Below are 21,940 nucleotides of genomic sequence, written 5' to 3' on the forward strand. Positions count from 1 at the left end.
CGTCTCGCTTCTAGATCCCGCGACTAAGGAATCTCAAGACATGGCAAAATGCCCTCGTGGATCCAATGATCGACCTCTGCCTCCTTTTTTTTTTCCCTCGCTGACTCGCCGCCAGCTGAGACTACTCATCCCACCCGCTGGCTTCATGCTGCCGCTTTGTCAAGGAGGGCCACTCTCCGCTCTCTTTGGTCCCTTTCCTCCAGCATTTTGCCTCGGTCTGCCGGGCGGAAGGTCACGGACGGAGCCGACCCTGCCTCGCCCGCTTCGTCACAATGGTCCTACCCTTCTGCTCATCCTGCTTTCAAAGCGGGGTCAGTGGCTCTCGATGACACCACGGTCTCCCTCGAATTGAAATCATATTGGCCCACCGTCAGGTAGGTGTGAGCTGGCAATCTGCCCCCTGCAACGAGAGTAGCGCCCGGATTTGCCTATAAAAGGATGTTCATCTGTCCCGGAGGTCCTCCCTCCTCCTTCTTCCTTTCTTATCACTCATCTTCAGAGTTTGACAAAGATCCCAAGTCCCTCAAGCCCCCCAGTCTCATTCAGCCCAGGCCCAACCACCCCTTAGTCCTGTCTTGACTTGTCTTTGACTATTCCTATCCCCATTGATTCATCTTGCTCATTGTCAGAATGGCCACCCACGTGTCTCGTCATCCCACCAGCTATGCTACCAATCATAAGGCCCTCCCCATCATCATGCCACCCAAGACCTCTTCCTACAGCTTGCCGGTCTCAAGAGTGGCCATATCACCCCCAGAGTTGTCCGACACCGGCACCACCTACGACGGAAGCCGTACATCGGCTGGCTCTTATTCCGCCAGATCCAGCAACTACGCCCCAAGCCACAGCAGTGGCGATTATGACTCTTGCAACTCTCAATCCGGCGTGGATGTCGTTGACATGCTTGCCGACAAAATGAACGGCGCCTTCGATCCCATTCGAATGGACCGATCACTGGCGAGCCAGGCGCAAACGTGAGTGCTCCAGCACGAATTGCGAGATAACGGCTAACGGCCAATAGATCTGGCCAACTCAATGCCACCCAACGGGAATTGCAAGAGTTGCAAGCCATGGCTCAACGAAGACTGAAAGGTGCCAGAGTCAATTTCGCAGAGGGCGTGGAAGCGGCACGAGAGGCCCGCAGAGATGTTGAATACACGTCCAAGAAAATCGCGTAAGTCACAAAAACAAGGCTCCGAGCCCCTTTCTCGGCTTGAGTAGCCGAACACGACTAAACTTTTCTTCCCAGAGCGATGAAAACCAAGGCTGAAAGGAAACACCCTGATGCGTATGCGAAAGCCAGTCGCAGCCGCCATGCTTGAAGTCCTTGAGCACAACGATTGACGAGTTTACGATTTTCCTTGATCTTCATCGCTGAACGAATTTCCTATCCGTCCAGGTTCTCCGGAGGCACTTTCTCTTTTCCCGTGCGGGTTGCAGGGGATGAATTTTCCAGCCAAAAGCATTTCCAGCCAAACCTTTGGACGACGTCTAATAGCAGCAAATCAGCTTTCATCATCAACATCGAACAATCATTCGTCGGGAAGGTCAAAGGCAGCCTTGGCAGCAGTCCGCCGGTTGTCGTTGACGTGGCAGTGATTTTAGGTTCCGCTCCACCCCACGGATTGGGCCAAGTTTCTTGCTGCTTTTGCCCCGCAGCCTGTGCAGGAGATGGCGTGCATGACGCCAGTCCATTTCTGCGCCAGAAATGACACTGCCGAATGGCACCGCAGCGATCGACTGTGCAGCGACCGACCCAGCAACCGGCGCGGGTGCCACACGAGCCCCATGCAGGTACGCTTACCATTTTCACTCGTTTGGTACGACTTCCCAGATGCGTTGATTGGGTGACAAGGCCCCCAGGCCACATTTCTGCTCGTTTGCAGCCCTCAGTCACAAGACCTTGAGATCTGCAGGTGCTGAAGCTGCAGATGGTGTGGAGATTTTGGTGCACTGGCTAAGCCACTTTGGGCTTTGGGCTTTTTTTTGGAGGTGTGAAGAAAGATGGGCGTGGGAAAGAGTTGGATGATGATTTGGACCTGGCAAGACCCGGTTCTGAATTTCCCTGGCGAGGACGCAGACGATTTCATTCGTTACCTTTGTCCTCCGTGGCTGGACTGGGAGGGGTCTTTTTGGTTGGCCGGCTTTCCCCCTTTTCTCCCTTTCCCATTTTGTATTTCCTATTCTACTTGAGTCCCAGGTACTTTCATCACAATAAAAGGAAAATTCCCATCTTGGCCGGCCTCGGCGTTTAATATCCAGGTAATGAGGAGATTTGTCAGGGGGGCTGGCTCTTCACGCTCCAGGTTATCCCTTGTAAAGGGGCTCTGTAGGGAGGGGTGTTGATGTCCCCCATGCCCTCTTAGGGATCATGTAGTGCGTGTTTAAAGGCTTTCACAGTGATGGGAGAGTAGATTGGTCCCCTAAACTTTACTGCAGTGCACCCTGTAGTGTCCCTGAGACGCACATTTCCAGGGCATTGTTTACTTATATCAAGACACCTTGTTCCTTGTGGTGCTCTCGTCCATAGCATGCTTATTCTTCGTGGGGTTTGGTGAAGACAATTCCCTACAGCGATTGTCTTTGAAGTTGTAACTTTAATTTGGGCGGAGCACAATCTTCGAACTTTCCTCCCTTCAATGTCCCTACCCAACTTGTCTTCCTCGTTCCTCTAATGGAATCTCGCCCATGCAGAGAGCCTTGATATCGACGACGCTCCCCTCCATTCTCAGCGGTTACCAAGAGCTCTTTCTTCTCGGCCCCGGCTGTTCCTGGTCTTCAACAATTGTTCTCAGTTTCAAATGAACATCGAGCTTCATCCTGGCTCAGTCTCAGGATCAACCTTACCAGCCTCATATCTCATCCTCCCAGGACCCTCGCTCCAGTTCCTTGCCCCAGTTCCTCGCCCCAGTTGGTTAGGTAGTCCATACTTCCTAGATCTGGAACTTCATTTCCACAGGCTGTCATGAACTCAGAGCAAATGCCCGGACCTCCTCGCTTGCTTTCCCATGCTCTTTTTCCTTTTGCCGCTACCTATTCTGACCTGGTTGAATCCTTTGGACCAAGAGTAGTGGACGATCTTTCTAGATTAGTACGGCTCGTTTGCTTTGCTTGAAAAGTCTCCATTCTCCCCTTCCCCCTTCGTCTTCCTCCTTCCTCTTTTTATGATCATGATGTTTCAAGTTGGCTCAGTAGTCGTGCTGAAGAAAAGACTTGTCGAACAGCTGCTAGCAGCTAGGCTCTCTGACTGGACTGATAGGTCTGGTCCGTCCTTGTGTTCTCCTCACTGGGGGCTTGGTGGCTTGCGTGAATATAGTGACTATCTGCAGGAACCTTCGGGGTCCTTGAGATGAGAGGAAAAGAGTAAGGACAAGGATCAGGGCAAAGGTGAGTGAACCTAGGATGGGATCGAGAGTTTGGTTGTCGACAAGAGGAGAAAGACAGTGAAGGAAATGAGGATAGAGGTAAAGAAAAACGAAAAGCGGAGATTGAAATTCTTACCTCATTGGAGCGAAGGACGCTGTAAAAACCATGAATACAGTAGTATGGATTGCATGAGGGCGGAGAGAATCGAGTATCACGGACTCGCACTTGTACACTATGCTGTGCTGTGCCGTGTTGCTATACTTGGCCCTGAGTTCGTCCCCTTTCCCTCAGTGTTCTATGTCTCGTGCATGGAGACGATCTTGATATCCTATTGTCCCGCATCCTTCTCTAGTTCATCGAAGTGGAGTTTGTCTCTTGGTCCTTTCACGCCCATCCACATATTCATGTCTGAAATACTGCTTTTCATTGGAACGAAGGGAAGCCATCATCAAGCATAAAGAAAAAGAAAAAGCTTCTTCCCATCATTTCCAACCCACATCATCCCTCACTCACCTCCTTGTCCTTGCCTCGGTTCCTTGCCCAAGGGTCAATCGAGACAAAGCCGGGTTTGAAGTACACTGTGTCGCCGTTTGCGTTGACTTTGCCACGTGCCCATTCCTCCAGGTCTGTACGCGTGTAGTATGTGTTGCTCACTGGCGACGTGAATACGTATGCCAGCGAGGTTGCGGTCGTTAAGGTAGTTTTGGAAGAAAGCGTGGGTGAGGACTGCGTCCGAAATTTGGTTGTGGATGAGGACTCGTTGGGAGAACTGTCTATGTTTGTGGCTGTGGTTTTGTCTGTTTGCTTGTTGGTGGTCGTGGCTGTGTTTGATTGTTGGAATGAGCTGTCTGCTTTAAGGTCAGAAACGGATTTGATGCAATAATGCAAGGGAGAGAAGTAGATGATAGATTATGTGGAGGAGTTGCCAGCGAATAACCGACGAGACGGAGATCCTTTTGTCAACACATGATGAATGTAACTCGCTTTGAGAAGCCAAGGTTTGCAGGAACGCGTATTTCTCAACTCCTCCCATATCGTCCTTCATCATAGACAAGCTTTCGTGTCTTTACGTGACAAGGAGATATCTTCATATTTGAGGACGGGGCTCGTCTACTCACCAGGCTGAGCTTTGGGACGTCGAGTGGAGAAGGAACTGAATCCCATTTCTTCTCGCATTGCCGCCTCGGCATCAAAGTCGAAAGATTCATCGTCGTCCATGTTGATAGACAATTACAGAGGCTGTTAGTGGGACCAGATGACGTGAAAATTGAGAAGCGAAGAAGAAGAGGCGAGATTGTGAAATGTCAGATGACGTTGTCTGACAGACATATTTCCATGCCTCGTGAGTTTTCCTGTCCTTATCTACTCGTCCTCTCACCCGTATTAGGATGTGATATGTAATAGTGGGACAGGTAGAGGTGAATCCTTTGCCAACGTTTACACGCCTCAGCCATCAATTCGGCCAAATTGCAATTTGCTGGTGCCTGCAACTTACGAATTCCCTCGGCGATTCAAAGACAGCCAACTCGCTCCTGGGCCAAGGTTTCGGATCATTCTTTTCAGGCCAAAGGTGGACTGAAGAGATCTCGCGGAAATATGGATTTATTGCAGTCACCGACTATTTGCCAAATCGAGACTATTCCAAGATTGTTCTATCAGGGTACGCCTCTGCCTCCCTTCCCGTCTGTATACGAACAAGAATATCTGTTGTAGTCATTTCGCTGCGACTTCAACATCTAACTTACAATCCCACAGCAGCGAAAGGATTCTATCAGTTCTCCAACCAAATGAGGCTTCCAGGTCAACAGAACTGACCAACAAAGACGCTGGCATGGAAGGATCGAAGCCTTCTCAGTCTATTGAGCTCAGGAGAATCGACATTGATGATGATTCCTTTGCCGATATTCTCCAACATTTACCAGATGTCTGGGATTGGATTCAAGCCGAACTGGAACAGGGCGCTGAGACACAACATCCTTTTTGAACAGACTCTCTGAAGGAAAGTCCGCAGCAGGCGAGGCGAAGGAGAGTTGGGAGCATGTACAAAAAATGGAACAGTCCCGGAATGAGAAATTGATGAAAGGGGAAGCCGCCACGAGGGAGACTGATGACGCCCGATCGTCCTGAGTCAAATAGCCGCAATCTTCGATTGTTGCTGCGCATGGTAGACAGCCTCAGCGATGATTGAAGTTGAGCTTGTTGTTTGGAGGACCGAGGGTATGCTCAAAATCAACTAGGGGTTCTGTTCAATGCATCAGCACGCATTAAATAGGAGTAATATATATGCGTTACCCCATGCTTATGACTTCTCTTCCACGCAGTATCTTTAAGTTTAAAATAGACTACGGGCCCTTCCGCCAATTCTAATTCTATTCTTAAGTTTAAAGCGCAGCTTACTTTATCAGCTTCACGTTTTGTCATTCGCAAGGACGTGCTTCTCGATTCATTCCGCTTCTTGGGACAAGTGAGCTCCTGCTCGAGGCAGCGATATCCAACGAGCATGGGAAGATCCCAGCATCATGCAGTGTATTTTTCAGAATAGGGTCTTCTCGCAAGGCTACTACCAACCTCTTCATGGGAACAACGTATGAGCTCGATTGCTACTTCATGTCACCATTTCATTCATCGAAATGATAATTCAAATAAATCACTGCCCATCGAGGAAACGTTGAGTTGACGACAGCCAGCACCAGGCATAGCTATGTCCAATCTCTCATTGTGGGACTGGAGTTCAGTTCGTCCGGGACGTCCTGATCCAGCGTCTCGTCCTTATCATCAACATATTGCGGAGTCTTTGATCGAGATGGGTGGACTCATGGCACCATGGTGCCTTGGTAGGACTTTGAATGACATTATCGGCGTTACTAGAGGATTCATGGAAGCCGCAACATCTGACGATGTGCAAGTTCTTACCCTTTTGGTCTGCAGGAGCTTCGGAGCCAGCCTGGCAATGGCTGTTGAGACCTGTCCCAAAGTATCCCAGTTATGCATTCGGGGTCATGAATCTGCCATTCTATCATTCATGAAAGCTTACTGTCGGATGTCGAAAAGGTGACTGCATGGCAGTTGGCGCAAAGTGATGCTGGAGTCCGATTCCTGGGCATTGCAGCTTGCCCGGAGATAATGGGCATGTGGGACGCTACCCAGGTCTTACATGAATTGATATGTGCGATTGCAGTGGACAAAAATACTACTCAGAACGACTTGGTGCCTCGAACAGCTCATGTGAGCGGTCGAATGTCGGCTGACAACTTCTGGGTTTACCGAAAATGCGGTTGGCTGATCAATGTTGTTTAGTGATGATCTCAGGATATCGGTGAACTCGCGAAATAGTTAGTCTATGGCACCCCCGGTCGATGGTGTCGTTGCGCTTGCACCAGCAGTGTGCCGCTCGGGTCGAGTAGGGGAGCAGGTCCGGAGGCTGCAGCCACAGTTAGCCATGCCGCCTAGATCGTGACTTTTTATCAAACGGAGTGTAGGGCAGCCTCCCGCAATCATTTACGAAAAACGTTGGAGTTCCGCATCTCTCAAGTAATGGTCAGATTACTCGAACCCTCCGGAGCGTGTCGGGAACTTGAAATTGACCTTTACGAACAAACCGCCAACATCAAGAACCTCATCATCAAAACAGTCTGCCAAGGCGCCCCCTGCCAAGGCACTAAGCTCCTGGCGAGAAGCAGGCTTTATATCCTGCTTCTCCCACTACATCATTGCTTGGCTCCACAACCGATCGAGTTGATATTACATAGGACTGTCAAGTCCATCAATCCCTCATTGAATCACATTTGCCCTTCTACTCCTTGGCATTCCCTGATATAGTCCCGGAATTTAAAGGGACGGTTCCGATCAGAGCGTTTGGCCAAGCGGAAATTCCGTCAGCCCTTCGTAAATTCTGAGGACCCAATGTACCGAGCATGTGTGGAAACACTTCCCTATGCTTGTTCACAAGTCACTGAGTAGCATTCATTCTCATCTCATGAACCAGCAGCTGCAGGACTGAAAACAGGATTCGCGCCCTGCTGTTACAACGGGCCTAGGGTTCCGGCCCCAGGGTTCCGGCCCCAGCTCTTTCTTCCCAAATTCGATGGCAGCGCCAGTTTTCGAGATCTACCGCCAGTCTAGTCTCTGGCTCGTGGTTGTCGTTATCACAATTACCCCCAAAATTTTACCCAAGAACGAGGTATGCTTAATTGGATCGTTCATACGTTGCCTGAGTGAGTGCATTGCTCAAGCGTTGATTCTTTCACTCCTTAACCTGTCAATCCGGGGCAGAGTGCAGCTGCTCTTCGGCTCTAGAGCCCGTTCTATTGTCACCAGCATTAGGAAACTACTTTCCGACTCTTGGAATCATTTCGCCGACCCCAATCTTCTCAATGTCGATGCTCTTCTTAGCGCCACCGCCTTACTCCGAGTGACATCAGCCTCCCAACTGGGTTACGTTCTCGCAACATGGACAAACTGTGTATTCTACGATCCTAGCGGGAGGGACGGACGTTGGGCACTGATCTTTTTGGGGGGGTGGAATGCATTCTAGGAGTTTTGATATGAGAGGATCGACCTTATGACATAATCACCTGTCTGGAGCCGTGTTCGGATAGGAGTGATGCATCATCTCCTAATCCGTTTGGGTAGATGGCAATACTCTTGCTCCAACGGATACCTTTGTGGGAGCCAAACTTCAATGGCGAGTGAAGCTCAATGAGCCTGGACTTTCCCTGACGCTTTCAATGCCGAGCTTCCCAACGTTGCTCTGGGGGTTTGCAAGATCCATTCTCGACAATCTATCCAATGCCCTTTTCGTCCGTTGCATCCGTGATCAGACAGCTCTTCTTGCCGAGCAAGAAGATGGTATCTACATAAAAGCCAATGGCAAAAACCTTTGGACCTGTACAGACGCCCGGTTTTGAGACACGTTGGAATTGTCTAATGTGACCGGAATAAGGCAGTCCGTTTCTCCTTCTTGACAGCATCCCTTTTTCAGTCATTATAATTGATGCCTCTCTGGATTGCTGTTTACAGTGTTGTCGAGCCTTATATCATCTCTTGATTTGCATAACAACTGTCAATCGACTTCGTCAACGGACCTGCTCTACGAAGACAGCTCATTTGTCCGACGAATACAGATACCCTCCAGATAGGAGACAAGACTCTCATGACGGTTTTCCTCGCTATACTCTTTGGTGAGGATATGCGAACTACGATGCCCCGAACCAAAGCATTCGTTTCTGTCAGATCTTATCGATGCGTCTCTAGCACTCTGGCACTGCCAAAACCGTCATGATTGACTCTTCTATTGCCAATACTAGTACAATGCACATCCGTCCCGTTGCTCATTCCGTTTCTGGGACAAATCTTTCCAAGGCTAGGGAACTGAGTTAGATGGGTTTGGAATTCTCATCGCAAGAGCTGACTGAAATTTTGGTTCTGTCTCGATGGGCACATTGAGACAGGTGGCTGTTGCCGCGTGCATCCGGTGACCGGTGGCGGTTTTCAAGCTGGAAACAAATTGTTAAACAGGTTCTTCGCAATTGACGCACTTTTGGGTGTCAATAATACCCTCAACGAAAACGGAACCGCTTCACCAGGACCACAAGTTGTCGCTAGTGCTGGCTGCATCCTCTTCAATTTCGTCACTGGCCTCGTCACTGACATGGTCATCATCACCGATATTTTCATAGTCCTCTTCGAAGACCCTATGCACCCAACGACTCTCTGTCAAGCTGTAGTACTCGTCTTCCTCCATCGCATCTAGCCATCTTTCAATTACAATCCACTCTGTACTCCTGACCACATCCAGTGACTGCATCCTCAAAATCAACGAGGGGCTGATTTTCCTCTCTCTGCTGCTTCAAACGGGGACACTTGGAGTTTATTGTGTCGAGACACACGCGGCAGGTCCTGGTGTTTTCGTACTCTTCCTCGTGAATCCATCGACGCCGAGGATTCCCTCATTGGAGGGTCTGGAATTCTGATCATCATTAGCGCAGCCTGGTTGCTCTTCCTCTTCCTCTTCATCATCATCGTCATCACCATACTCGCGTCGCATGGGCTCCTTGTCTTTGTCTTGGCCTTGCAGGAGAGCAGGAAGCTTGCAGGATTTCCAAAGAGGAACCGAGATTTACATTTCCCATCGACAATGCTAGTGAGCCTTTCCGTCGTCATCGACTAGGATGTTCATGTCTGTTAGATCGATATGCCAAAGAACAATTTCGTTCAGCTCATTCTTGTCACTTGGAAACATCTTGGGAAGCTTTATCTGGGGTCTCAGCAATATCCTTGGAGAGAACTGTGTCTCTTCAGGGGGGATTCTCATCATATATTCCAGCGTCAGAGACAATATCCCATTGTTCTTTGATGATAATCCCAAGACGCCCCTGAAGCCAGTTAGACATCGGCCCTGTGGAATATCTCGGTCACCACGATTGCCGACAAAGAAATGAAACGATACAAAGCTGCATGGGACGAAACGTTGCTTCTCGTCATCATGTTGTGCGATATCATGATTGGCATTATCGCCAGAAGCTTTGGAATCCACAGATAGATTGGCCATGTGCTCGATGATTGCAGAGATGTACTGAGGTAGGAAGGATATTTAACGCATCGGGATCTTGGATGCATTAAGTATCTTCTCTCAAATCCGGTTGTGGCTTCCGGTTGATGTTGCTCACGCCCTGAAATCTGTTTCTCGGCTTCCAGAACTGCGCCTGATATTCTGCAATGGTTTTGATTAGGTCCTCTTTCGCCTTGAATGACATCTTTCGCCACTGTCGGTACAGCGATTGTTCTGGCATCGGTTCCATGATAATCCTTTCAAAGCCCAGTATATTGTCATTTGAGTCGTCGAACGCGACCATCTGCGGAGCGGGATGATGGTGTTCTGCTGAATCCATCGGATGGTAGCAACTTCGCTCCTAGTTTTGTATTTTGGATCGAGGGGAGTGAGACGCACATTAGGCCGGGTTTCTTGTTGCTGGCACAAGGTTCGATGCGGTAGAGTTTGCTGAGTGCTCCTTTGAAGAAAGTGTTGATTTTGCACGAATCTTCTTTACTCACAGTACAAGTAGAAAGAAAGAGGCGACCCACAAACTTCACGAGACTGAGTGATACCTTGCGTCCGTCTATTTATGGGAAAATACCGAGGATGAACCAAACATGCTTCAAACTGCGCCACGATACCCGGAAAATGTATCATCACAATAATTTTTTTTTGTCACAAGAGACAGACCAGTCCATCAAATTCCAGCCAACATGCTGTTAATGAAGAAAGCTGTCGAGAGTTTCATCGACAGCATCCCAGGACTGCAAGCTTCGCGGTCTGATATTCAATAAGCATAAGCTGCACGGTGATGGAACCTTTGGAGTCGATATGCAATATGTCAGCTGTCTACTGGGCAAGCCCAGGTCTTCGAAGACTAAAGCGTTCTTGATAATATAGAAGGGGCCATTGCGAAGAGCTGCGTGTGCGATACTCAGAAGCATGCCGCCAGTGATTGTGTTCATGATTGAGCCATAAGCCGAGGGTTTTATAATCTGCCCTAAGAGGTGACAGGGATCGTGTTTCAATGCATGGCGAGGAAGCGTCGAGGCCCGAACTGGGGGAGGTACCTCGGCCCCCAGCAAAATTTGTAGGAACCCCTTTGTACCTTGCTTGGTCTTCTTGGGTCCGCCCGGGGCCGAGCATCTGGCGTGCTTGGGCTTGCGTCTGGCCTGCGAATTGTGCTGAGCGAGGCGCAGTCCAGGAGTAGACCACAGAACACAGATGCTGTCGATTTGATCAGAAACTGCAGCACTCGTTGCTGGCTGGATGCATCGACGATAACTCGACTCTGAGTGCGTCCTTCGGGACGTCACTCGAGGTTTCACGCAATCATGGGCGACAAAGATCGTTACGAACACCTGCCCATCCCTACCTATGAAGAGGCCACTTCCTCCCATCCTGTTTCATCACAATCGAGACTTGGACCGGAAGAGATCAGTGACGACGCTGAAAGGCAAGGTCTCCTCCGCCATGGCCTCAGCGGAAACTACCAACCGCCCACCGTCGAATCCGCACGCCCGAGCCTCGACTCGCTGGATGACATTGAACCCGATGGCGAAGACGACGTGCGAAGGGAGATGCAACAGATGGATGTCGAGGATCCTCAAAGTGACTCCGGCTCCAATCGATCCCTCTTGCGATACCGTCTATCCAAGCGCTTCTCCAGTTTTACCAATTCCTTCTCCTCCCTCACCCTCCCTTCCTTCCGTCAATACTTCTCCAACATATCATGGCCGCGGATCAACTACCAGCAACTCGATTCGAATCGCGTCGTCATAATAGGGCGACTTTTCGGTGTATTTTTGATTATGGGAGTCCTCTATGTCCTAATAGCATCAGACGTCTTGTCATTTACAAAGAACAGAATGGGCGTGGGTCAGATGTACGACCCAGAATCCATTCGGATATTCGTACAAAATCACATGAATGATCATGGACATATGCAGAAATATTTGGAGCACATATCTGACTTCCCCCATATCGCCGGGACCGAAGGCAGCTATGTTCTTGGAGAATGGGTCATGGAATTGTTCAAGGCGTCGGAGCTCGAAGACGTGAACATGGAGAGATTCGATGTCTACTTGAATTATCCCAAGAAAGATGGCCGGAGAGTGGCGATCGTGGAACCAGCGGATCTACAATGGGAAGCGAGGGTGGAGGAAGATCAAGAACAAGCCTTCGTCTTTCACGGCCATTCGAAAGCGGGAGATGTGACTGGACCCCTGGTGTACGCCAATTTCGGCTCAAGGGAAGACTTCCAGACTCTGGAGGACAATGGCGTTTCGGTAAAGGATGCCGTTGTTCTCGTCCGATATTACGGTACCGAAGGAGATCGGGCTTTGAAGGTAAAAGCCGCGGAACTCGCGGGGGCTGTTGGTTGCATCATTTACTCGGATCCGTCTCAAGATGGCTTCGTCCAAGGACCAACCTTTCCCAATGGACGATTCATGCCAGAAGATGGCGTTCAAAGAGGTGCCGTCAGTCTCATGTCCTGGGTCGTGGGAGATGTCCTTACCCCAGGATGGGCTTCCACTCCGGCAAACAAGGAGCGTCTTCGGCCCGAGGACAGTCCTGGTCTGAACAAGATACCGTCCATACCCCTTTCATGGAATGATGCAAAACACCTGCTGGAGGCAATCCGGGGGCATGGCAAACAGATGACGGACACTTGGCACGGGGCTCCCGAGACCGAATACTGGACTGGAAACCAGGACTCACCCAAGGTCAACCTCAAGAACTTCCAAGATGAGGAGACGAAACAGTCTATTTACAACGTCATTGGCAAAATCACCGGCTGGGAGCAGCCCCAGAAGAAAGTCATTGTTGGAAATCATCGTGACGCGTGGTGTACTGGTGCGGCTGATCCCGGCAGCGGAACTGCCGTGATGCTTGAAGTCATTCGAATCTTCGGTGAGCTGCGCAGGCTTGGTTGGCGTCCACTTCGCACCATTGAGTTTGCAAGCTGGGACGGAGAAGAGTACAACCTTATAGGCAGTACTGAGCATGTCGAGAGTCGCGAAGAAGAACTTCGCGAAAACGGTGTGGCATATCTCAATGTCGATGTTGGCGTCACCGGCATTGACTTCCACGCATCGGCCTCCCCCCTGTACGAACGAGTGCTCTTCCACGTCTTGGACCGTGTCGGTGATCCCTTCTCCGACCGCTCCATTCGTGATGTCTGGGACAAGAACAATAACCACATTGGAGGTCTGGGCGCAGGGAGCGATTTTGTCGCGTTCCAAGATATTGTGGGCACATCGTCTATCGACATGTTTTTCAAGGGCCAAAGATTCCCATATCATAGCTGTTACGACAACTTCGAATGGATGTCTAAATTCGGAGATCCGGAATGGAAATATCATAAGGCTATGGGTGAAATTTGGGCACTCCTTATCCTTGAGTTGGCCGACAGACCCATGCTCCCGTTCGACATGAATGCATATGCGAAGGCTGTTGTCAAGTACATCAACGACCTGGAGGCGTATGCCAAAGCTGCCCCCACGGCGAACGACCAGAACACCATAGACCTTACACTTTTGCGCAAGTCTTCCGATTTATTCACACGAGAAGCCCAATCTTTCCACCATTTCGACCAGGCCTGGCGCGATTTCGTGTTTGGCTCTGGAGGTTTTGAAAGCACGGCCATGGCAACCGCCCGCGTCGATCACAATGATCGTATGGCCCATTTTGAGACCAATCTTCTCGATCTCAGCGAAGGGGGAGGGCTAACGAATCGTACGCAGTTCAAGCACGTCATTTTCGCCCCTCAGGCTTGGTCGGGGTATGAGGACGCGGATTTCCCGGGGATCCGCGACGCAATTGATGCAGGGCAGTGGAGCGAGGCGCAACATCAAGTCGAGAAGGTCGCCGGAATTTTGGAGACCGCGGCAAAGAAGTTGACTGAATAAGTTCCAAAAAAAAAAAAAAAAAAGAGAGAGAGCAATTGCAGTGGATAAATTCCCGGGAAGAATTTGGATGATGATTCGGATATATTGATCTTCAAGATATTGGCGCTGAGATACAGAAATAGGCGTATCCGAGGTGTTGGGCGATAAACCAGGGTACTTCTGTTACAAGGAATTTCCAATTCAGGGTCAGGGGAACTCAAGCATGGCGAATGAGGATGTCTATCAATGCTAGCTGGTAAACGACCAACCGACCGACCGAGAGAGGGACAGTGAGCGATACGGACACAATCTTCTTTGTACTCATGTTCATGTTGATCTTGGAAACTTTTGAATTGAATATATGCTCTTTTCCATCGCCTATGTAAGCGTCGGCTCCAATGATTTTCACTCTAACGTTTCTCCCTCCTTCCATTTCCCTAAACACTGTGAACAACACACGAACGGACCAGAGCAGGACCAATACGGCATTAAAAGTCCTTCTTAAAGCTCTTGGCCAAGGTCCAGAAATTCTCCATCTTTGCACGACTCAAGATGTCCTTGGCTTGCGCGTCCGTCTCACAGACACGAGCGCCCAACCACTTGCGGAAGTTTCTCTGTTTGGACTCGCCCTTGAAGACCAGTTCGCACTTGTTCAAGCTGAGGTCCTTGAGCTTGCCGTTCTCGTCCTCGGCCTCGAGCCACTTGGCCAAAGCCTCACGATTGCCTTCCTCTACGCGACGCGGCGCTTCCATCTCCTGCCACCGGATCCGGTTTTGCATTAACTTGTCGTAGTTGCGGATCGAGTGTTCGCCGCCTTCGACCACGACGAGGTTCAGCTTCGGATGCATGATCACCACGCCCGTTAGCTTGTTCTGGTCGGCGTTGATCGAGACCTGGTACCGATGTTTGCCGTTCGCGAGGCTGTCGATCTTGTACACTCGCACGTGGATGCCCCGGGCGGCGTCTTCGGCTTGTTGTTGCTCGAGTTTCTCGTGTCGTTGCTCCTTGGTCAACTTGCGTCCTTTGTTCGTGTCCTCGTGCTTTTGTTGGCGTTCGGCGATTTCGCGGTTCACGCGTGCTTCGACGGCCGTGGGGTCTTTGACGGCTTCTTCACCCAGTACACGCATGAGATTGCCCTTTTTGACTTTGGGAGGTGGCGGCGGTTCAAGACCCAGGCGGATTTTGGCTTGTTCTTCCTTCCGGTCGGCCATACGTCGTTGACGGCGTAGTTTGGCTTGTTCCTTGGCAGTGAGGTACATAGGCTTCGGTGCTGGGTTGTTTTTCTCTTGAGGTGGCTCGATGAGAACGGGGTGTTGGATGTAGATTGTGATGATGGAATCCGGGGTGTCGATTTTCAGCTTGGAAGGATCTTCGATCACATCGTAGGATTTTCCATCCACCAGTCCTTCGTCCCACCACTCGATATCTGGAGGAGGCGGCACTAAGAAGGCTTTCTCCGTGTCCAAGTCTTCTTCCAGTCCGGCGTTTCTTCTCCGCTCGGCAATTCTCTTCTTGGTAGCTTCGAGTTGTGCCTGCATCCGCAGCGCGGCTGCCTGCTGCATATATTTACCCTTTTGATTGAAGACCAACTGTCTTGTCATTCGACCCTTGGCCGTAATATTACGTGATCCAAGGTTCGGATCAAAGTATGGGTCTGCTCTAAGCTCCTCCAACGATGGTCCTGACAGGTCCAATTGCGCCTTTGTGGGCACTGGAACTGGAGATTCGGTTCGTCGATTTCCCATCGCCGTGGCGAATTTGGGTTGAGATGTTCGACCTTTATTCTTTTGGGTGTCCGGTTGCGCATCAGCAAGCAGTGCAGGATGAATACCGATATCGAGACCTCCTCGTCCCTTGGGCAGGTCATCGCTGTAGACTGGTGGTGTATAACTCGGAGCTGACGGCGTCTTTTGTTGGCTGGACGCTGCTGATCGATTTGTCGCCGCAGCCACTCGGGCCTTCATCTGAGCAATCCTATCACTGGCGCTCGGCAGAGGAGTGGGTGATGCACTGGCTGGTGCAGGTGAACTTGTTGCCCCCGGTCTATTGGCCGCCATCCTAGCTTTCAATTCCTCTGCTTTCATTTTGGCCGCAGCTTTGGCCGCAGCGAGGATCTGATTCACGTCCGGCTTCGCGCTCGGCGCCGCGGAGGCCGGAGTCGTAGGACGAGGCGAGCCATTGTTGGATCTGGCTCGTTTCTGGCTCTCAAGATCATCGTCTTCCGGGTGTAGCCTTTTCAGCACATTGCTCGATCTGTCTGCCATTTTGAATGTGTAGAGGAAGACTCACTGGAAGCAAGACACCCACTCTTGCAGTTGCGTCCGAGGTTGCGCAAGAATATGGGGGAGGCGTCGATCTCAGGGAAGGAAATTGATAATGCTAATTCAAAAGGAAAAGAGCGGCGTGACCGTTGATGTTCATCTCCCTGCCACGCGGAGAAAATATCAGGCCAAGAAGCTGTTGAAGATTCTGCACGGTCAAACATGAAATTCGCCGTAGCTGCCACGGCGTCGGAGGTATACCCCGCCGTATGAAGGAATAAAGTTTCACCGAAGCCGCTAAAGAATCTCGCGGGACTCTCAGAAAGTGCGCAAAGAAAATTGGACGAACTTTTCGCCCCCTCTACAATTCTGCACTGTCAAGGGCCGTTGCTGTCAGGATATGGATTTGATGCGTAATGGCAGGATGTACCAAACCGCTGCCCTCTGCTACCGGGGGCCTTGCCTTTTCTCGACTACCGTCCGATGAGATCAGAAAGATCTCAGTAAAGCAAATTCATGTCACTCCGGCGTTGGATTCTATGTTTGGGCCCATTCCAGGTGGCGTACATGATCTGGCTTTGGGAGCTATACAGGTGCTAGATGCAAAGTGAGTCTATATGGCTGGTTCTCAAGCTTTCATGCTCACACTACGCAGTTGTTCAACATGTCGCATGAACGCAGTTCATTGCTCCGGCCATTGCGGACACATCGAGCTACCAATGCCTTGCTACCACCCACAGTACATCGACTCGACCCTGCGTCTTCTACGAGCAAAGTGCGCCTACTGCCACCGGTTCAAAGCCGCCGCTAACGTCGTCAATCAAACTGTCTGCGCATTGCGGTTATTGCAGTATGGGCTCGTCGAAGACTACCAGAAGGTTCAGGCCATGCATCTTGGCGGGGGGAAGCCTAAGGAAGCCGGCGTGGAACTTGTCGAAGACGTGGTCGAAGAAGAGGAAGAGGAAGAGGTCGAGGATCTAATAGACCGACGAACAAAAGCGACCAACAAAGCAATCAAGCGGGCACGTAAGAAAGGTCAGATTGATGCACAGGCTCTTATTCGCAATCCTGCGGCCGTTGCGGCTCGGAAGAGTGTCATTTCCGATTTTCTGAAAGAGGTACCAAATCTGAAAAAATGCGCCAACTGTGGAGGCGCCAATCAGACTTACAGAAAGGACCGCAATGTCAAGATCTTCAAAAGACCGCTGCCACTCAAACAGAAAGAAGCGATGCGTATGCTTGGGAAGGAGGCTCCGAATCCTCTGATATTTCTCCAATCCGAAAAGCGGCAGGGAGATGAGGCCAAAAAGCCGATAGTCAATGGGGTCCACAATGAGGACATGGAAATGTCCGAAGCCGATCGGTCGGAAGAATCAGAGGTCGACGGTGCGGAGGAAGAGATCGCAATGCGAAATGCGCTAGAGACAACGGCCGAATCAAAGAATGCAGAGATGGAGGACGAAGACGATGTGCAAGCATATATGACTCCGAATGAGGTCCATGCCGCACTGACTCTTCTCTTTGACCGAGAACAGGAAATCCTTTGCTTGATGTACACCTCCCAACCCGGTCGGAAGAACGTGATGGTGTCACCCGACATGTTTTTTATGACGGCTGTACTGGTTCCCCCCAACCGATATCGCCCTCTTTCCAGACAAGGCCCCAACCAAATGCTTGAGGCTCAAGCGAATGGCGTCCTCAATAGGATCATCAAGGCGGCCAATGACGTACGATATCTTCTCCGAGATATGAAGAGAGCCAAAACAGATAGCACCGTACGCCCTCGCAGCTTGAATGAGAGGATTCAAGCAACAATTGTCCTCCAAGAGACCATCAATGCCCTCATAGATTCTCCTCCCCCCACTTCGGGCAAGCCGGCCGATCAAGGGATCAAGCAAGTCTTAGAAAAGAAGGAAGGCCTCTTCCGAATGCATATGATGGGCAAGCGGGTGAACTTTGCCGCCCGCAGCGTCATCTCCCCTGACCCCAACATTGAGACGAATGAGATTGGTGTGCCTCTTGTCTTCGCGAGGAAGCTCACCTATCCCGAACCGGTCACAAGCCATAACTTTGAAGAACTGAGCCGGGCCGTGATCAATGGGATGGATAAGTATCCGGGAGCAGCTGCGATTGAGAATGAAAATGGCATGGTTCTCAGCCTCAAGCGCAAGACGCTGGAACAGCGCAAAGCCCTAGCAAAGCAACTGATGACCTCAACTGTCCCGGGGACTAAAGGAGAGAATGGCAAGAGGGTGTATCGACACCTTCAGACCGGCGACGTGGTCATAATGAACCGTCAACCGACATTACACAAACCTTCCATGATGGGTCACCGTGCACGAGTCCTGACCAATCAGAAAACGATTCGGATGCATTATGCGAATTGCAACACCTACAACGCCGATTTTGATGGGGATGAAATGAACATGCACTTCCCGCAAAATGAACTCGCCAGGACCGAAGCGCTCCAAATTGCGGACACTGATCATCAGTATCTCTCCGCCACGGCCGGAAAGCCTTTACGTGGTCTGATTCAGGATCATATCTCGATGGGTGTTCAATTCACGAGTCGAGATATCTTCTTCGATCGAGATCAGTACCAACAGTTACTCTACAGCTGTCTCAGGCCCGAGGACTACAACACAGTTTATGAGAAGATTCTCATGGTCGAACCCGCCGTCATCAAGCCAAAGATGCGCTGGACGGGTAAACAGGTTATTACGACCGTTTTGAAGAACATCACCCCCGATCGATTTCAAGGTATCAACCTCACCAGCAAATCGTCAACCTCTTCACAGCAATGGGGCGAAAAGACATCCAACGACGCTACGGAATGGGACGTGACCGGCGACACTGTCGCCTTCCGGGACACTGAACAAGTCGTGATTTTTCGAGATGGTGAACATCTGTGTGGGATCCTCGACAAAAGTCAACTGGGCCCCAGTCCGGGAGGTCTCGTTCACTCCGTCCATGAGCTTTATGGTCATATCACGGCGGGGAAGCTGCTGAGTATCCTCGGCCGATTACTGACACGATTTCTCAATGAACGCGCCTGGTCATGTGGAATGGATGATCTTTATTTGACCGAAAAGGGGGACCACCAACGACGTGAAGAGTTGAGCAAGGCCAAAGGGGTGGGCCTGGAAGTTTCGGCGGAATACGTTACCCTGAAAGTAGATGGCCGGGACCAAGCGAGCCAGCAGCTTCGAGATCGACTCGAAAATGTCCTTCGTAATGATGATCAACTCAATGGCTTGGATCAGCTCTACAACGCCAAGGTCAAATCAATAACGGATAATGTGTCCAAGTTGTGTCTCCCTGCTGGTCTGCGGAAACCCTTCCCGCGCAACCAAATGCAAGCCATGACCCTATCTGGTGCCAAAGGGTCCGGTGTCAATGCCAACTTGATCTCTTGTAATCTTGGACAGCAGGTTTTGGAAGGCCGGCGAGTGCCCACCATGGTCAGTGGCAAGACGCTACCCTCCTTCCGCGAATTTGAAACGGACCCTGCTGCTGGTGGATACGTCTCTGGCCGATTTTTGACCGGCATCAAGCCTCAAGAATATTTCTTTCACGCAATGTCGGGCCGAGAAGGGTTGATTGATACCGCGGTTAAAACGTCCAAGTCCGGCTATCTACAACGTTGTATCATCAAAGGCCTCGAAGGACTCCGCACCGAATACGATACTTCGGTTCGCGAAAGTTCCAACGGACGCATGATTCAATTCCTGTACGGAGAAGACGGCCTTGAAGTCACCCGACAGAGGCATTTGAAGGAATTCACTTTCCTGGCGGAAAACCACCAGTCCGTGGCTACATTGATGAAGGCAGAGGAAGTGCTCTTCAAGATCCCGAACCCGGGATTAGTCGCCGAGCAGAAAGCCATCCTCAAAGCGGTGAAGAAAGGAAAGGCCAAAGACCCGTTGACCGCTCGTTTTAGCCCGGCAAGCCATCTGGGGAGCACATCGGAATCCTTTGCCGGTGCTTTACAGGAATACATGAAGGACAATCCTGATCGGCTCATCAAGGAAAAGAAGACCAATCCCAACGGCATAGTCAACAGAAAGACTTTCCAATCGATCATGGACTTGAAGTACATGAAGTCCATTGTCGATGCGGGCGAAGCCGTCGGCGTGGTGGCCGCTCAATCAGTGGGCGAGCCGTCGACTCAGATGACCCTGAACACGTTCCACTTGGCCGGTCACTCGGCCAAGAACGTCACACTGGGGATTCCACGTCTACGAGAGATCGTCATGACGGCGAGCGCGAAAATTATGACACCGACCATGACTCTCAAGCCGATCGAAGAACTCACGGTTGAACAGGGCGAACGATTCGCCAAGAGTATCAGTCGCTTATCCCTGGCGCATGTCATTGACAGACTGACCGTCACGGAACGCGTCGGTGGCGGCAGTGGACACGAACGTGAGAAACTCTATGACATCCAGATCGAGTTATATGACCCTGAAGAATATGAGCAGGAGTATGCCATTCATCGCCACGACGTCCTTCATTGCTTGGAGGACAAGTTCTTGAAAAAATTAGACAAGATGATCAAGGATGAATTCAAACGAAAAGCACGGGAATCGTCGCATTCAGAGGTCACAGCAGCCGTCCCAGACGTCGGTGCTTCCGTTGGTGTGGTCGAGGAATTTCGACCACATAATCGAGGGGGCAGGACGGAGAGAGAAGGTGGTGAAGATGATATCGACGAAGACGCCGATCCGGAGGACGCAAAAGATGCAGCCGCGAGGCGCCGGCGGGAGGATACATACGATGAACCCGATGACGAGGAACGTGCCATGGCCAACGAGTCTGACGATGAAGCGATGAGTGAGGATGAGGACGGTGAAGCGAAGAGATCAAGAGGAGCTTCTCAGCCGGCGCAGAACCTCCGAGAGCTAGACCCGGACGACACCGAGAACCCGGATGATGCGGAAGATTCAGAAGCAGAGGCTCGACAGAACCAGCTCAAGGCGAACAACCCCCATCTGAAGAAGTTCAGTTTTGTCCGGAGCCAAGGAAAGTCCTGCCGCATTGTCCTCGGCTATGATTCCAACACGCCTAAGCTCCTTCTGCTACCGCTTCTGGAGAAGTGTGCACATGCCTCGGTGATTCAATCGATCCCGAATCTACGCGCCTGCGCATTGTTCATGGAGGATGTCCTCGGTCCAGATGGAAAACCGGTCATGCGAAACAATAAAGAGACCGGGGAACCCGAACCAGTCAAGGAACCCGTCATTACGACCGAAGGGGTGAATCTGCTGGCCATACGCGACTATCAGGATCAGATCTATCCCCATTCGATATATACGAACTCGGTGCACGATATGCTAAAGTATTACGGCGTCGAGGCCGCGCGGATGACCATCGTCAAGGAAATCGACGGTGTCTTCAAAGGCCACGGCATCTCGGTTGACTTGCGGCATCTGAACCTCATCGCCGATGCGATGACTCAATCTGGCTTTTACCAGCCCTTCAGCCGCCACGGTCTGGTGAAGGAAAGTGGCAGCGTGCTGGCGAAGATGAGCTTCGAGACCGTCATGGGCTTCCTCAGGGATGCGGTCCTGTTTGGAGAGAGTGATCCCTTACTCGGACCTAGTGCGAGAATTGTTGCCGGCAGAAGAGGAAATGTTGGCACGGGGGCTTTCGACGTCGTGATGCCTGTGCATTGACGGGATGAAAGGCTTGGAGGATTTCCGGATCGATCCGGTCTACAACGAAATTCATCATTAGACGCGGGTAAAAAGGAATTGGTCAGGGGTGCACCGTAAAACTCGACGTCTGGGTGAGCCAAAAGGCCAGCGAACATTGAATGAAATGAGATAACCACGAATGGGCCTTTGGACTTGATATGGGATATTCCCTATGAGCGGGTTACACTGCTT

General features: G+C 50.9%; 8 protein-coding genes across 8 annotated transcripts; 3 read left to right on the top strand and 5 right to left on the bottom strand.

Moving 5' to 3' along the window:
* Positions 1 to 630: 630 nt before the first annotated feature.
* On the top strand, positions 631 to 1,322 carry Z518_06990 (uncharacterized protein; the record flags this gene model as incomplete). Its single annotated transcript, XM_013415120.1, has 3 exons — positions 631 to 974; positions 1,022 to 1,174; positions 1,250 to 1,322. 3 exons carry the CDS (start codon positions 631 to 633, stop codon positions 1,320 to 1,322), a joined length of 570 nt encoding a protein of 189 aa, XP_013270574.1.
* Positions 1,323 to 3,864: 2,542 nt separating this feature from the next.
* On the bottom strand, positions 3,865 to 4,584 carry Z518_06991 (uncharacterized protein; the record flags this gene model as incomplete). Its single annotated transcript, XM_013415121.1, has 2 exons — positions 3,865 to 4,214; positions 4,485 to 4,584. 2 exons carry the CDS (start codon positions 4,582 to 4,584, stop codon positions 3,865 to 3,867), a joined length of 450 nt encoding a protein of 149 aa, XP_013270575.1.
* A 4,360-nt stretch (positions 4,585 to 8,944) lies between these two features.
* On the bottom strand, positions 8,945 to 9,412 carry Z518_06992 (uncharacterized protein; the record flags this gene model as incomplete). Its single annotated transcript, XM_013415122.1, has 2 exons — positions 8,945 to 9,114; positions 9,280 to 9,412. 2 exons carry the CDS (start codon positions 9,410 to 9,412, stop codon positions 8,945 to 8,947), a joined length of 303 nt encoding a protein of 100 aa, XP_013270576.1.
* Positions 9,413 to 9,505: 93 nt separating this feature from the next.
* Positions 9,506 to 9,916, bottom strand: Z518_06993 (uncharacterized protein; the record flags this gene model as incomplete). The annotated part of the gene is made up of 1 exon (XM_013415123.1): positions 9,506 to 9,916. One exon carries the CDS (start codon positions 9,914 to 9,916, stop codon positions 9,506 to 9,508), a length of 411 nt encoding a protein of 136 aa, XP_013270577.1.
* A 67-nt stretch (positions 9,917 to 9,983) lies between these two features.
* Z518_06994 (uncharacterized protein) lies at positions 9,984 to 10,166 on the bottom strand (the record flags this gene model as incomplete). Its single annotated transcript, XM_013415124.1, has 1 exon — positions 9,984 to 10,166. The coding sequence occupies one exon, from the start codon at positions 10,164 to 10,166 to the stop codon at positions 9,984 to 9,986; it is 183 nt and encodes a 60-aa protein (XP_013270578.1).
* A 1,069-nt stretch (positions 10,167 to 11,235) lies between these two features.
* Positions 11,236 to 13,812, top strand: Z518_06995 (uncharacterized protein; the record flags this gene model as incomplete). The annotated part of the gene is made up of 1 exon (XM_013415125.1): positions 11,236 to 13,812. One exon carries the CDS (start codon positions 11,236 to 11,238, stop codon positions 13,810 to 13,812), a length of 2,577 nt encoding a protein of 858 aa, XP_013270579.1.
* A 467-nt stretch (positions 13,813 to 14,279) lies between these two features.
* Positions 14,280 to 16,055, bottom strand: Z518_06996 (uncharacterized protein; the record flags this gene model as incomplete). The annotated part of the gene is made up of 1 exon (XM_013415126.1): positions 14,280 to 16,055. One exon carries the CDS (start codon positions 16,053 to 16,055, stop codon positions 14,280 to 14,282), a length of 1,776 nt encoding a protein of 591 aa, XP_013270580.1.
* Positions 16,056 to 16,468: 413 nt separating this feature from the next.
* Z518_06997 (uncharacterized protein) lies at positions 16,469 to 21,727 on the top strand (the record flags this gene model as incomplete). The annotated part of the gene is made up of 2 exons (XM_013415127.1): positions 16,469 to 16,659; positions 16,708 to 21,727. The coding sequence occupies 2 exons, from the start codon at positions 16,469 to 16,471 to the stop codon at positions 21,725 to 21,727; spliced, it is 5,211 nt and encodes a 1,736-aa protein (XP_013270581.1).
* Positions 21,728 to 21,940: the final 213 nt, after the last annotated feature.

The sequence above is a fragment of the Rhinocladiella mackenziei genome (genome assembly GCF_000835555.1).
Source record: "Rhinocladiella mackenziei CBS 650.93 unplaced genomic scaffold supercont1.5, whole genome shotgun sequence".
Lineage (NCBI taxonomy): Eukaryota > Fungi > Ascomycota > Eurotiomycetes > Chaetothyriales > Herpotrichiellaceae > Rhinocladiella > Rhinocladiella mackenziei.